Genomic DNA, 16,986 nt, shown 5'->3' with positions numbered 1-16,986 from the left:
GCCCATGGGGTGTGGAGAAGGTGGAGAGGACTGGGAAAGGGCCTTGGCACAACAAACGGTGTGTGTATGTGGGGGGGTATGTACCCTGCTGGCAGATGGGGATGTTACAGGTCAGAGCGCGCCGTCCGCCTGGCACACACAAACCGCTTGACAGGGTCTTCCCTCAATCAGAATCAAGAGGAAACCCATATTCAACGGCATAATAATGCAAGTAGATAAAGGCAACCACGTAGGCCCCATAGGCACTAGCAGTAATAAGTCTGCAGGCATTTCAGACATTACAAACACACACGCTTCTCCTTAACTACTCATGAAATATGCACAGTGAAGGACTGGGTGCTAATGAGGAAGGCTCATGCTGGGGCTCCCGCTGCCTGTCGCTAGGCAGATGTTATGCAGGTAAAAGCATGAGGATGAGGTTACAGAAGAGCAGCTTGTCTGTCACTCAGACCCTATCTGCCTAGGGTTCACGCAACACACACACACACACACACACACACACACACAGACACACACAATGCAGGGCCTTGCTACATAGTCACTCACAAAAAAAAGCCCACAGTTGAGCTCTCGGGGGAGAGGGCACTCAGCCAAAAGCAACATGGTGAAGCAGTATGGTTGAGTGGAGTTTTGACATGTCGTCCTGGGAGTGCCCGGCGTGAGGCTGTCAAGATGCTCTCCCTGGTGACAAGGCTGTTGATTTGCTTGTTTATTTTTCCTAGATGTTTCTTGCTAAAAAAAAAAAAAAAAAAAAAGAAAAAAAACACACACTAGCTTTATTAACCAGTGAAACTCTATTTCCTCTTTGAGCAGAAGAATTTGCTCAACCTCATTAGCGATGTGTGAACTTCCACCCCCATCTTAAAATCACCATGTTTACAATCGTGGGCTGCCCGGCGATGTGGCGCAACCTCCTTCTGCTTGAGTGCAGACTGGGTCCTACCTTGCTTCTTATATAATCCCTCCTCTCTTCCTGTGGAGCAGGGCTTTGACTTTGCTGGAAGAGGCCTCAGGCTGTGTGTGCATGTGCTCTGAGGGGCCCAGAGAGGGTCTGGGGTGCGTGTATGAGGGTAAGAGAGAGAGTGTGTGTGAGTGTGTGTGTGTGTGTGTGTGTGTGTGTGTGTGTGTGTGTGTGTGTGTGTGTGTGTGTGTGAGGGGGGGGGGGGGGGGGGGGGGTTGGCCTGAGTTAAGCTGGGCCTGTGGCCATCTTTGCTCCTGCAGCCTGTGCTGGTTCTACTGCTGTGGCTTAAACATGCGCGTGGGTCTCTTTAAGCTAGCTATTTAAACTCACATCTGGCATCGAGTCAGCCTTGGCAAACTGCACGGCGCTTGGAACAACACAGCCTTTGTCTGTCTGTCTGCCTGCTTGCCTGTCTGTCTGTCTGTGTCTCTCTCTCCCTTTCTCTCCTTTTTGCATTTGTCTATGTCTCCTGCTCTTTTTCTTTTTCTCCCCCTCTCCATTCTTTCTTCTCAACCTCACTATCTGTCTGTCTGTCACTCACCATCTTGTGTTTGTGTACCTGCTCACCTCTTTAGATCATCTAGAAGCAAGATGAAGATGAAATGATGTTCTTCACCAATTCCTGAACATAAAAGGAGCAAGCTGGCAATCCTCCTGTATCTTTCATCCAACTATGTTTGGATCTAAAGCAATGCTGTGTTTGTTACAGTACATAATGCATTCCAACATAATTACTTTTCTGGAAGGCCACAGATATATAAAGAGATTTCTTGCAAGCCTCAGAGCTGTGGAATGTACTGTGTGTGTGCGTGCGTGAGCGCGTGTGTGTGTGTGTGCGTGTGTGTGTTTCTGCCCTGTGTTCTCCATTCAACAGGACCTTGTGAGGATTGAGCTCTGCGGTAAGGAGATTTTCCTCTTCCCTCATGCTAAAGCAACACACACTCACATAAAGCACACACAAAAGAAAAATACTGTTTAACTGCGTAACTGGATAAAAACAAATAAAAGCCACAATCAGAGGCAAGAACTTTGCCCTACAGAAGGCCACTGACCCTACAGTCGATTGGCAAGTACACATTGCTAGCTAAGTACAACCAGTATATGCAATATTTTGGCCTAAAGCTCAAATCACGTGTTTGAGGAACCTGATCCCAATCAGACATTGGCACTCTGACATGAGGACAGCATTTAAGTGTGGTAGTGAACAGGCGGCCTGACTCCAGACTCTTATGAGACTACACAGAGACTATACACCCAACTCTGTTTGCCCACCCTCCTCGAAATACTGGATTATCTGGATGGACCACCCTCTAATCTACACAGATCTGCGTCTTGTTGAGGTTTAGGATTAGTTGAGACACTGAACCCTTTATCTCCAAGGGCAGAAAAAAAAATCTGTTGACACAACAGCCACTCACTCACTCTACAGTTCTGTTGTGGCTAACAACGCTATGTAAACAGCGAGAAACAAAAAGCAAGATCTTACTCGCACAGGACCTACTGGGAGAACTTGTGCGGTGTTGAGTGCAGGCAAAAGCCCATCTTTTGAGCCAAGAAGTGCTACATTCCATACAGGATGCCACAGGTTCATAACTTCACTCCAATACCCAAGCCGCTGCAACCTATCCACTCTGTCGTGTTCAATAGATACAGAAGCCATATGAGAGCGATGGAGGAAGACCATGATAAACGGTTGATGACTGAGGGATACTGAGAAAGCTCATGACTGTTAGGCCTGTAGTCTCAATACAGAATGAGCACCGTGCTTGACATGAGTCTTAATAATGGACTGAGGAGTCTATGTAGGCCTTCCTGGAGGCAAAAGCCTTCTCCAGAATGTTCTTCACTTCAGCCAGAGCCATGGCTGGCACTGCTCCTGAATATTTTCACTCCATGGAAAAAAAAAAAAAAAAAAGAGACCCTCTCTCTCTCTCTCTCTCTCATTCTCTCTCTAATACATACACTCATACGAGCGTGAATGGAATTTCACTGTCAGACTTTCCATGGATACACAGCATACAGCCGGCTGGATTCTGCAGGAAAATCAATAATGCCCCCCCACCCACCCCTCCTTTAATGGGCACTGAATAAACTCAAAGGAAACGAAGTAGCACACTGTAACAGCTCACACTGTAACAGCTCGGGGGTGAAAAGCCTTCGACTGGAAGGCAAATGGTTTGGGGGAGGAAAAAAAAAAAAAGATCCAGAGGAGAGACAGTGTAGCATTAGGCCTATACCCTTTTGTTTTTCACTCTCCTTCCACCCCTCTCATTTTGATTCACCTTTCCTTCATTCCTGGACGAGGATCACAAGACCAGTCAACAGCGAGCCAGCGAGTTCTCAGACTCACTCACACGCTCCCTTATTCCCTCCCACTTTGTTTTCCCTCATCCCAATTACTTAAAGAGAGACAGCGAGGAAGGAAGAAAGAAAGAAAGAAAGAAGGAAAGAAAAAAAAGTCACGTGAAGTGGGCTGTGCTCTCCCAGCAGCACAAAGCCGCCTCTGTGCCATCCTAATTTACAGATCCAATGCTCTCACAGAACCAGGGTGAGAGAAAGAGAGATGCAAAGGGTTAAGCTACGACACCACTTCAACCAAACTGCACACTTAACCAGCCACACACTCCAGCGCTTGCACTGGCGCGGCACAATTAGCCCAATCAAAGGGAGATCGCTTCAAATAAAGCCCCCTCAGCTGTGCTCCGTGCCCATGGGAGCCCGCGGCTGGCCGCCTAGCTGGCAGCCCCGGGAGCTGTGCTTCACTGGGGAGCGCGGCATGCACCAAAAGCACGAGTGACCTTTTCACATACCGTAGCACCCCTAAACAACCATCCTGCCTCCCGGCTCGCAGGGAGAAAAAAAAAAAGGCGAAGGGCAGACCACACACACATAGACTAGAAGTCGCCATGAGACGTGATCGGGAGGCATCACACCCTCTAAGTCTCACACCATACATGCGCCCCTGCCACCTCGGAATGCTGGTGCATTCCACACCCGACTAGTCAAGCTCTCCAGGAGGACATTGGAGGACCAAAGAGGGGGCAGAGAGGGCAAGTAGGGGGGCTGGTGGGTTTGAGGGCTGGTTGTCTGAGGCAGTGGTTATCAGGCAGTCTCCAGGAAAACCAGGCCAAAGGAACCATCTATTTAAAATGCTCTCACGACAGGACAGGAAGGATGTAAAGAGTTTATGCAAACTCACACCCCCTCTCTTATGTGCTGCAACACACACACACACACACACACACACACACACACACACACACACACACACTTTCCTTGAGGGTACAGCTCACCATGTCCGGCTACTTTACTGGGACACCACATTAAAGGCAGGCAATTTCAAAGAAAGGTGACAACACAACCACACTCACATAACCTGAGCAGCCATTTGAAGCCTTCCACCAATGGGTACCATCCTATTATTCACTTTAAACCACAGATTTGTACTTGACCCAAGTGGGTCAGGTTTTCATAACTCACTGGAAAAGACAATGAATGGGGACATTACTCTTGCTTCCAATTAATGAACACAATGTCAGCATGGCCACTAGGTACAAGAGAAATCGCCTCAACCATCACAGGACATATTGCAGAATCTGGACAAAGACAAGAATAACCCTTCATAAAGTTGTGTGTCAATTTCGGCTAAGTTTTTTCAGTTGTTTCTGATTCATGGTAGCAATGGCCTTGAACATGAAAAGAAGTCTGGTCTTATTTCATTTGAGAGCTTTTTGTTGTCCGAGCAACCAATTCTTGTATGTAGGCTGCTGTTACATCAAGTCAGACTGGTCTAGGCTTCCCTACCTCACTCTGCACTGTCAAGCTTTGAATGCCAGCAGCATCACAAACACATTTTCATAAATCAGTTTCATCAACATAAACAACAGGAATACCAGCTGGAGACGAGCAGGCGGCTACACTGAGGCCCCGAGCTACACATGTCTGCCAACCCTCTTGAGAATGCCAACTCGTCCACCACCCGCACCTCCTTTACTTCAGCACATATACGTTCCTGCTCTCTCCTCTCTCTCCCTCTCTCTCTCTGTGGTGCCATTTATTATTCTATGTGAAGGCCAGAACATCCCTGCAGAGAGAAGTGGGAGGGAAGGAGAGAGAGAGACCACGCCTGCCTTGGGATTTGTCCAACGGGTACATGTGCTTCTAAATAAAACTGATTTAGAGGCCTAAACGCCCTTTCTTTCTGCAATAGTGGAAGAACCATCAATTAGCAGTATGCAGCCATTCATCACAAATTAAATAACTTGCTCAAATGCAGAGCAATCTTTCTCTTCTAGCCCTTGCCCCTCAATAAACACACTGCTCCTCCTAACCCATTCTGCGGAGTTCCTCAATAAACACACTGCTCCTAACCCATTCTGCGGAGTTCCTCAATAAACACACTGCTCCTAACCCATTCTGTGGAGTTCCTCAATAAACACACTGCTCCTAACCCATTCTGCGGAGTTCCTCAATAAACACACTGCTCCTAACCCATTCTGCGGAGTTCCTCAATAAACACACTGCTCCTAACCCATTCTGCAGAGTTCTCGGCGTGCATCTAAATCTATGTGACATAATCCCTGTTCATCACTTTTCTGTGTGTTTCAGAAGCCAAAACTCTCTACACGGCCTCAGAGGATCACTCTGAAATCTCAAGACATCCAAACCACCAGGCAAGGTGGCCCAATGCTCGAGATCACAATCACAAGAGTTTCTGTGTGGACTCTATCTCATCTTCTGTTGCTATGAACTGGGGCTGGGCTATAAAGTGATTTGATTGGCTGTTGACAAATATCGACAACATTTCGCTAGAATTGCGGACTGCCACAGGCCACACACACACACACACACACACACACACACACACACACACACTTCAAAAGACAGTGCCAAATAGTTCCAACTGATAGTCAAGTGATAAATGAGAAATTATTGCCATTATATGAACTCAACTGAAAAACGGGCCACGGTAGGTTTAGCAGCAACCATTGGAGAGATATGCCCAGTTCGGGGGCCATTTGCGAGCAATATTTTATGATGTTCAACAGCCTTAATCCATGAATGTAGCCAAATTACTAAAATGATTAGGATGCACTTCACAAATTTTTATATTTAACTATGACAATCGCTCATAGTTGTTAAAACAGAAGGTGGTATTAACTGACAAATGTTTGGAACTTTTGAGCTGCTCCATGAACGGCCTCATGGCTAGATGAACTTTCATTTCTCTGAAGAATTTTTCATGCATCATGCAGTTCTGGAGAAGGTACCTCATGTCTGTCACGCCTACTTTCTACAGACGAAAAACACAGAATGCAAGTACGGACTTGCAGCGGAGACTAAACCATTTACAATCAGGTGTGCAGACAAATGTGGATAAAAGGGAATATTTTCCACGTTGAAAAACAAAGCCTCATTAACACTGATGGTGAATGCTGTAGTCTACATCAGTCTCCCTCTCTCTCTGTCTCTCACTCAAACTCAAACACAAACACACACACACACACACACACACACACACACACACACGATCAAAGAAAACCTAGCTGTCAGATGAAAGTTAAAGTGTAATATAGTATGAAAGCATTTCACAACACATTCCTTCCTAGCACTGCAAACCATCATTTCACCTTCAGTACTGAAGAGAAGATCATTCTAACTGCACTCCACTCTCCAATAAAAAAAAGCTGTGTACAGTGGTGCAAAACGGTCCAAAATAGGTTTGACAGGAAACTCCTTCAATGTATCCAAATTGAACACAACAGCTAAATATACATGGTGAGGAAACACTCACAGGAAACATAAACAGACGTTGTTGGGCACATAGAAACTGGAGTTACAGCTCATGTGCTATTCTCATCAGGTTTCTTTTAAAGGTTTTCCTCTAGTTTAACAAGGGGGCAAATCACTACAGCCTGACGCTGAGATCTAGGGTTCTTTAAATAAATACCTACCATGACACAGTCATGTCTAACTGGCCTGTGGCATGTGGATCAGAGATTAAAAGGTGTTTGAAAGATAGCACCCTTTTAATCTCACGATGACACGATGATGTAAGTGAGCAGAGATGACAAAAAGGCTTGTGTAACTGATTGGTGGAGAAGTTCTACTTGGAACACTTCACCCGTTTCTTAGATCATGTTGAGAATATTGATAAATCTGACAAGCAGTTTTGAGGAGGGAGCTTTGTTCATAGACATTCTAGAATTTCTACAGCTTCGTGCAGACCATGGAAAGACAAAGACAGATATTACCAACATGAAGCCATCAGATCCCAAGGGATATGTCCAATAGACAATGACTGAAATTCTAGCCTCCCCATCTACAAGGTCCACAGTTGCGTCTCAAATCAGTTTGGCCATCTGCTGAAGAGGATGGCCTGAAATACTGCCTTTGATCCAACCACTGAAATACCCCTCATAACCCCTTCCCCCATCTCCCTGAACTCTGCCCATGGTAAATATTGGTGTAGCATGCTTTGCGTTTTCTCCGAATATATCCAAGAGAGAGGGTTAAGGGGGAACACATAGTCCCATAAACACTCAAACATTTGGAAATGTTTTTTAACTGTGTAGATGCTACTAAATACTTAAATCCTAAACTTTAAGTTGTATATAAATATTCTATCTGGTGCCTGCTACAAAAAGCAAGCTTGGTATTTATATAACAAAAGCAACTATGCACTAGCCACTAGCAAAAATCAGAGGTCCATCGTCATCAGTACTGCTGGCAACAGATAATGCTCTTACACCCCACACTAGAAGGATCTCCTCCATCCAGAATAGAATACCGTCCTTGCTGCTGCGACCTGGGTCGACTGGGTGCTTACCTGGGGCAGAGCAGAGTTGAGCTGCCTCTGGAGAGAGTCTCTCTCGTGGCTGACTTCATGCAGCTTGCTCTGGGTCAGGCCTAAGTTCTCCTGGGTCTCCCTCAGGGTTTCCAGGAGCCGGTCCCTCTCCTCCAGCATGGACACCATCAGTGACTCAAAGTGGCCCTCGGAGTCCGACTGCAGCGGGGATCCGGACCCCCTGCCGTTGCCATTCCCATGGCCCACCTCTGCCTCACTGATAGTGGGCATCACCTCGCACATCATCTGCAGGAAACAATCACAGCTTGAAACACATTCTGTAATTCACAATCATTAGCTACATCTACCTGAAGGCGGGATAAACTAAAGAAATACTAGTGTGACAACTACTAACAACACTTTCTACTCTCCTTTTTTTCTTGAAATGTGCCTGCCCCCGAATGTTGACAACCCAAACAAATGGCACGGTCACTGCAGGTGTGAAGGGAAGAAACTGCCCGGTCACTGCAGGTGTGAAGGGAAGAAACTGCCCTTAGGCTTTAAGCACTGTACCGGTAGAGCCTACTTTTCAGTTCTCAAAGTGTGGATTTATGCACCAGCTTTCTGTTCTGTTGAAGTGAGAAATCACATTTCTTTATGCTCTAGAACCTTACACCACATTTAGTACCCCCCCCCCCCCCCCAAAAAAAAGATATTCACAATCTATCTCACCAGGGCAACTTAACAAATATTAATAATTCTATAATATAATAATGGGATGTAACAGTAAGAAAAGACTTCAATCTGTATTAATTGACAGATCTACAATACATCAATAGCTCAAAAAGCACATCTTTTTCTCAGACAAAAGCGTAGACAGCCTGGCCATGTTGTAAAGCTAAACAGAACATTCCAAAGAGCTTGGGTGCCGTCTCCACGCACACACACATGGACGAGTGCAAAGGCACACTACACTATTGGCCTACCTCTATGGTGGAATTAGATCTAAATCTACAGCATATCCTAGCTCCCCTTTAACAGGAGGGGGGTTAATTATGTCACTGGACAGTTTGAAGTGGTTATCCAGACATTCAGAGATCATGTGAGAAGACTTGCAGACCAGAGCCTGACAGAGGTTCAACAAATCAGCATGGATGCATTCAAAGTTGCTAAAGGGCGAGAAAAAAAATCCCAACGCCAATAACGTTCAAAAGACATCGTTTCACTTCAGTGCCCACTTGAAACCCAGCCGTAGCATCCATTTAACGTGTACTGAGGAGACTACCCTGGCAATGGCAATAGCACACCCCACCCCCACTACCAAACAACAACACAACACCCATACCGACTTGACAAATCCAGCAGGACTAGCAGTTGGGTATCACAAATCCTGGAGAGAAAAAAGGGTTACCCTAATTTCACTAGGCAAATGGACTCTCATAACGAGGTCAAGCGACGAAAGCATCAGAATGAAGATCACTGAAGGGGGAGGGGCTATACTTTCAGCCGCACGAGACAGATTGACAGATGGCACTAGGAGGATGCTTGTCTTTCCCTTGCAAACTGAGATTCTGTCATGCCCTACTGTAGCCCCGAAATTTTAAATGAGGCGAACCATCGATTTGTCTTCATGCGGCGATGTTACTGAATAATGTGGAAAAACTGAAGAATTCATTTTTAAACCTTTACCACTGAGGTGCTGTCTGGGAGGCCTCCTAGCCAGAGTAAACAACTGTAACATGTGCATCATCCATACCCTCAAGACAAATATCTGTAACGCTTTTATAAAAAGCGTTTAGTTTGTCTAAAATATATGTGTATTAGCGAAGTAAAAATCGTTCTGCCCCAAGTCAAGCTCTGCGTGAACAACGTCATGTTTTTTAGCAAACGAAAACAAAATTTGCCCCCGTGGAGGGTAAAATTAAACTCACTAACAAGCAAATTGTCTAGTTTGGCAATCTTCTAACGTACGTGAAAACTACTATTTTCGCTATTAGCAACAATTCATTCCACTTTCAAATGATGACACTTATAAATTATTCACTTTATCTTCCAAAATTAAAAGAAATACACAAAAGGAAGAAATGACAATGCTCTCTCTAACGTGTGCTGGGATTTAGCTTGAATGAATAACGTTACCACACATAAACTGGGAAATTAGCAGGCCTGGCTAACAAACAACAAGGTTAGTGTTGAAGGCAGCTACCTAACCCACTTCAGACGAGGATGAGGATGAGTTAAAATACATATTGTTCTCATCACTTCAATTAGAAAAATAGGGGAGAAGTCAAGCAAAAGTATATGGCATACCCACAGGACTACAACTGAAAAACAAATCTGTAAACATTTCATATAATTATGGGAAGAGGGATAACCAGATTAAAACGTCAGACATAACCGAACTAGAATGAATTCAACAAACGCTAACGCTCTGTCATCACCTTAAGCTTAAATACATGTATGTAACATAAATGTAAGTCCTAAATGCATGGATAACATAACTACTATTAGTTAAAGTCAAGTATGGTATCAAATATCAACATGTAGTTTTACCTTCGCACAGTTTAGATTTCCGTCAAGTCCACTTTTCTTTTGTTTTCATGAACAGTTTGTTATCTGAAATGTAATCTGACACCGGTTATCCTACAGTTGTTTTGCCCTCGAATATAACGGTGAAGTTGTAATAATCCTCAAAGCCATCAAAAATCATAAAATCCATCAACTGAGAAAAAAATCGGTCTGTGAAATTTTCGCCACAGGAAGGGAAAAAAATCCAGAGGCCTCATAAACCACACCAACATTGGACAATTATCTGAATCAAGTGCTAGCTTGCTATCTGGATATGTGGATGTATTGCATGATTTTGCTGTGCTGGCAGTTGTGTGTGACATATATCAACTTCTAGTACTGCTTGCCATTGTAGTCCTGATGTCGTATGTTCTGCCAAACAATTATGGCAGGAATTAAAGCTCTGTAACCATGTATTTAAACTTAGATTTCGCTAAACCCCGTGCCCCACTAACTAGCAAGCTGGCTCACTTGGTAAGCCAGCTAGCTACCAAGCTAAAGAGCTGAACAAGGCTAGCGATGACGCTAACAAGCTAACATTAGCCAACTCATTTGATGGCGAGGGAATACTCAACAATATTCTGGTGTGGAAACAAGTAAGGCACCAAAAGTGCGTTCGGTGGACCAGCAAACGAGTAAATGAGTACTCAAGGCAACGTTGTGAAAAGTAAACATCCAAATGTATTTCTTCAATATCACTTCTTTGCTGTTGAGCCGCGTCACCAAGTAGAGCGGAGCAAAATAAAAGCCGACGGCTAGATCCAGGAGAAACCTTGGAGCTCCCGGAGACCAGGAAAACTTATCTGTGTCCTAAATACAAGATCCACCGCGAAAACCTGTAGTTATCCGCGATCATTTTGGTTTCGCCCACTTTGAAATAATTAAATCCAGCATAGGACAGCGTTTGAATCTCAGTTTTCCCGAAACCCTGTTCGATGGAAGCCGTCCCTCTCCCAGTCGGCGGAGAAGTCACTGTGCTGTTATCTGCCGTTTCCTGCTCTCCGGAAAAGTCAATGCGTGCTGGTGACGTTAGTACGTGGCTCGACTCGGGGGAGAACACGCAGAGAAGCTCCAGCCTTCCTCAACGCGAATAGCCATAGGCCAGTGCGGGGCACAGCAGATTAAAATATGAACAAAAAATATACTCTCTAGGTGAGCTAAGAGCATTATACAACTTGTAAAACATTTATTATTTTTGCTGTAATTGTTATTATTTTATTATAAAAAAATATATTGCATAGAAGATGTTTTTGTACTCATATAGTGTTACATTTTCTCTTTCTCTCTCCTGACACTTTAAGCACCGCTTTAAGCAGAACAAGATTAGAATTATCTGACAGAGCCACTTTCTGTCCTCATCCCTCAGACCCTCTCTGGTTACGTCTCCCTACCACTGTCTGGTCTTCTGGTCTCTTCACCCCAAGAGAGTCATGTGGCCCATGACCCCAACCCCCTGCCCACTCACTTTTGTCCCCATTTCAGCAACTAAAATTAGATCACTCTTACTTCAGCCTGTTCCTGAGAAATGACATGGGGACTATGCCACCCTTTGTCTGGCAGACTGTAAGCATTAGCATACATTTTCATCAAAAGCCAACCAATCCGATTTCATTAAAACAGAATATCCCTGCTTCCCGGGGGAGAAAACACACATCCAAGTGTTTGTTCCTTTGTGGCATTACGTATATGAAAGAAAGAGAAGTCTGATGCTGGTTTGTGTAGAGTTTGAGTCATAAGTCACATGGGTCCTGTAACTGACCTGCCAACTAGTTGAAGAGTCTGACTTTGGGATTTGCTTGTTTCTTCTCCTTTGTATTCATGTGCAATTGCCCACATGTGAATGAGCTTTTTGTTGAATTAACGGTTTTGGTATACTGTTTTTACAGTCATAACTGATTTTTTTTTATTAAATTAATGTACTCTCCTTTGTAACACAGTAAAGTCATCTGGATTTTTTTTAATGAAAGAAATTGCCAACCAATACCATTGATTAATTATCGTCAGTGTGAATGCTGAAATATGCCCTTTTCATTTTCCTTCCCTGTTTCTCTTCGTTGTTCTCTTCTTTTCCATTGTTGTTAACTCACTTCTCACTCTTTCTTTTTAACACTGCGGACTTGAAACAGAACTGAAAATGTTTAAGATTGCCACTGTCAGGACAAACATCACCAACTAGTTTTTCTGAGTCTCTAATCAGGCTGACAAAAAACAGCCATCTAATCACAGCAGACAATATGTAGGGTACACAGAGAATGCCTGGAATTCATGGAATTTCCACAGGGTCCAAGAGGGTCAAACGTGACACTGTGAACCACCCCGTGCCTTCTCCTGCACCTACAACAGACCGGGGTGGAACAGCAGAGGGCAAATTAAACAAAGTGTGTCCATGTGCTGTAAAACAGAGGAATAATGACGGAGATGTCAGGAGATGTCAATCCCGCCAAAAGTACATTTGAAAGGTGGCATAAGTGTTTTTGAATTTATTTCAGCAAACCAAATGTACTATGCTAGACAGGATGATCCACACATAGCTATCCTTAGTGTCTTTAGACATGATCTTCTTCAGCCAGTCTTTCAAATAGAGAGTTTATTTACTTTATTAAACCAGTTTAAGAAACCTTTATTACCATACCATACATGTTTAGACCGTTTTTTGTGGAGAAGATAATGGAACATTTACTAGAAAATAGCCGCAGTAAGGGTAGTGATCCTAACTAAACCTAAGTATATAAGCTTGACTATACACACGAATCATATAGTCATAATTTGGTAAAAACATGCATTTAAAACCAACAGTTACATTTTCTAAGAAATAAAAGTAATATGTAATTATTTCACATGGAAATAATGTGAATCTATCTAACCAGCTGTTTAAGCCATTTTTAAACACAACTCAAAAAATAAAAGAAATAAGTAATTATTTCACATGGAAATAATGTGTATCTATCTAATCAGCAGTTTAAGCCATTTTCAAACACAACCCAAAAAAATAAAAGTAATATGTTATTATTTCACATGGAAATAATGTCAATTTATCTAATCAGCTGTTTTTAGCCTTTTTTAATCACAACCCAAAAAATAAAAGTAATATGTAACTATTTCACATGGAACTATAATGTGTATCTATCTAATCAGATGTTTAAGCCATTTTTAAACACAACCTAAACAATAAAAGAAATATGTAATTATTTCATATGGAAATAATGTGCATCTATCTAATCATTTTTAAACACAACCCAGGAGTGTATATAGTTTGTTTCAAGACAAGTCTCTGTATATGTGCTATGCATGAAGGCTACCTAGTTGGAAGAAGGTAGTAACTGATATTCAATCCTAGGTCGCCTTGTGTAGATCAGTACACCACACACCATGGCAACAACTGCCAGCAGGCATCCAGTGAGGAAAACAAGATTCATGTTCAATCCATCATTTATCACTGAAAGAAAATAGTAGCAGAAGAAATAGTCACAGTTACACACTGCATGGGACTGGTATGTACATGTAAGAGAACTTAGCCAAAAGGAAATACTATTGCATCAAACTGTGATTTATTGAGTGCATTTTGGGAGTGCCCAAGAGACACTGGGAGGTACACAGGAGGATAGTCACCTGTGCTTGGAGCACTCTTGATGTCGGCACTCCTGCTGAGCCGCACTGGCCCCTGGGAGATGGAGTGACTGGTGGTCTGAATGGTCACCTCTCTCCTGTGATGGTGATGCACTGCAGGTGGGGCAGTGGCATTGGTGCAGCCCTGAGAACATCTGGTGTTGGGATGGCCAGCCTCACACAGTATGACTGAGCAAGTGATGTAAACCTTTTGGGAGAGAAACCAATTGAATACAGAACATACTATCTAAACATAAATGAGGCTTGTTCATTCAGAGAGAAGTCTGTGATTCCACCATCTGTTACCTGGTCCTGCCATCCAATGAATTTAAATGCCTTCATTCCAAACTGGACTTTATTAGTATGGCTCGAGTAGAATTGCACTGTTTCATCTTCCTTGCACCTATGTGTAGAACATGACATGTTTAGAACATAACATGACAGACATTCCCAGTATCTACAATATGTGTCAAGCTTACCCATTTTGAATGATTGCATAGGAAACATGGGCTTGAGAGTGATCACTGGGACTGGCAGTGCATGACTCCACAAAGAGCTCTGTGTTGTTGACTGGAGAGACGGCTTCAATCTGCAGGTACATCATCTCACCAAGATCATACTCCAGAGGATAGGAGTTGGGGTCCTTACGATTATGAAATTGACTTGATTGGAAGAATTCAAACTCAAAGCTGAAAGTTCCAAATCCTTTTTGTATGAATACATTAGGGCCTCTGTGAGCATCAAACTCTAAGGACACACGGCTTTCTTTAGGGTACTTGCAGAAGAACCTCAGCTCCACCTGTTGGTCTCTTGTTATTATGTCATTTGGGTTATCAAATGACACAATTTCATTCCTGAAGATGAGATTGTTTTCATCTTCCTTTTAAAAAGAAATGGAATTAATATATTTTATAGTATATACTTTTTCTGAAGATAGATTTGACATATATTTGGTAGGGCTTGATATGGTTATTCACCTCCATCTCAGTGCCACAGGTGTTGAGAGACATGTTGGCAAAGACATGACTGCCATTGGAGTAGAGTGTGCAGGATGGGTCGGTGAGTCGTAGGTGATCCTCATTTAGTCGGATGCTGTCTGATAGTGATTTGTCCACTTCAACCGCCATAAAATTCTCAGAGCAAATCACTTTAGCTGAAGCAACTGTGGATGTTATTTATAGTTAATTATATGAAAACAAACTTGTATCCTTTACCATTTATTCAATGCTTGGGAAAATGGAAAACACAAACCCTGGTGAGGTCCAACATGATCAAGTCCAACATGAACAATGACACATCTCATGTCAGACTGATAGAAGGTGGAACTGAAAGTAAGTACAGTATGTTTACTGGTTAATGCCCATGCAAGTTAATGGAGGAATTTGGAGTGTTCAGCACAGCTTTAGAATATTGACTTACTGAATCTGAATTTACAATTGACCGATCGCGAAACTCCTCCCTAGAACGGCCCTTGTCCAATTATACCTTAGCAACCGCTACTAAGAGAAGAGAGTCCGACAACTTTGAGGTCTGAGCAGCATGGTTAAACAGTGTGCCTACGGGACTTGTGGTATGACATAAGGTACCCTGAGAGATTAAGAGGGATATGTCGTTTTTCCCCGCTTCCCCAAAGCACAAAACACAGGCGCAAAGGTGCCAGCTGTGTATTAAACAGTGTGGTCACCCCACGCCCAACTCAATATATCGCAAAATACACATATGTCGGCTCCAAAGTAAATTAAGCTGCTTGCTGGCAGCCAGCTATCGGTAGGTTTGATGGCTAACCATCTAGTTGAGAGAGAAAATCCCCAAACCGTTATGGTTCATGAATACTTGTATTATTACCAGTAAAAGAACTTAAACTAGTCTCTCCAACTAAAGTGTTCATGTTAAACATTTAAATGTTCATGTATGTGACCGTCTAAATGTCAATGTACTGTCTGTGTAATTGCAGGCAGAGCTGTCGTAGCTATCGAAAGCAAACGCCAGCATTGAACCGAACTTTTAACAAACACTTTGTATTTATGCTTGATACAACATTGAACAGAACTTTTAACGAACACTTATGTATGTATGCTGCTGGCGTTCGCAATCGCCATCTTTGATAGCTCAGAGTGCAATTTAAAAAAAGGTTTTACTGACGGTAACATCAACATCGCTAGCTAATAGTCACCATCCTAGCTAGCTACATACCTCCAGTCTCTCGCCAGAGACGGAATACATAATAAGAATAAATAATCTTTTGGAGGTTATTAGCTAGCTTGAAATACCATATACAGATCTTACCCAGTGGTGAAATAACATGACTAGTCTACAAGGTTGTACTGGTTGCATTTCAATGAAGAGGTCGTAGGGTTTCAATTTTTTATTTTTTTTATTGAAACCTGTATGCCTTTGCTTCAATTATTGTTGTGTCCACTTCGTTGTTGATCTTAATATTTTGAATATATCCTTCCACTGCATATTGCAGTCCCTTTTGGCTTGATCTGGAGGATATCGCGGAGGTATTACTCCAAAAACCATCACTCATACTGACAGTTATAGCGTTTGTACCCGTACTCGCCATGGCTTTCAGGTGGACAGTTCCGTGAATTGTGTCGGACGTAGCAACAATAACTAGGGGGCGGAGCCCTGGCGATCGGTCAATTACTACAACAGAGTGTACTGATTGTTGAGATCTATATTTTGAATAATACATGGTTTGGTATTACAGTATACTATTGAAGAAATAACAACTTTCCTAAAGAGTGAAACTGATATGAAAGGGCTCCTATTTTGAGGACGGCTGGCGGAAACGACAAATTTCTCCCGCGGGTGGGTTGTCTACACTTAAGCAATAAGGTTTGAGAGGCAGTACTGTATCGTCAATAATGTAGGTGTTGTTACAAGTACATTATTGACGATACGGTAATGCAATTGTTCGAAGGTGTTGTTACAAGTACATTATTGACGATACAGTAATGCCTCTCGAACCTTATTGCTTAAGTGTAGACAACCCACCCGCGGGATAACACGGTTGCCAGCGACATTATAATTATTAAGAACAATTAAATTATAAATAGTA

The 16,986-nt window shown here is 43.0% G+C and overlaps 2 protein-coding genes across 2 annotated transcripts in view; both read right to left on the bottom strand.

Annotated features, from left to right (window-relative positions):
* The window catches only part of ppfia1 (PTPRF interacting protein alpha 1), a 43,339-nt gene extending 32,077 nt beyond the window's left edge, over positions 1-11,262 (bottom strand). Inside the window, exons 1-2 of the mRNA XM_080843844.1 lie at positions 10,302-11,262; positions 7,791-8,054 (exon numbers count right to left, since the gene is read on the bottom strand). Of these exons, the coding sequence (XP_080699970.1) occupies positions 7,791-8,054 (264 nt within the window). The 5' untranslated portion in view covers positions 10,302-11,262. The remainder of the gene's footprint in view (positions 1-7,790; positions 8,055-10,301) is intronic.
* A 2,353-nt stretch (positions 11,263-13,615) lies between these two features.
* LOC308369681 (ZP domain-containing protein-like) lies at positions 13,616-15,225 on the bottom strand (the record flags this gene model as incomplete). The annotated part of the gene is made up of 6 exons (XM_080844188.1): positions 13,616-13,752; positions 13,926-14,130; positions 14,229-14,325; positions 14,402-14,802; positions 14,900-15,084; positions 15,174-15,225. The coding sequence occupies 6 exons, from the start codon at positions 15,223-15,225 to the stop codon at positions 13,616-13,618; spliced, it is 1,077 nt and encodes a 358-aa protein (XP_080700314.1).
* Positions 15,226-16,986: the final 1,761 nt, after the last annotated feature.

The sequence above is a fragment of the Sprattus sprattus genome (genome assembly GCF_963457725.1).
Source record: "Sprattus sprattus genome assembly, chromosome: 8".
Lineage (NCBI taxonomy): Eukaryota > Metazoa > Chordata > Actinopteri > Clupeiformes > Clupeidae > Sprattus > Sprattus sprattus.
Note: the sequence above shows the minus strand (reverse complement) of the source record. Positions and strands in the feature narration are given on the sequence as shown.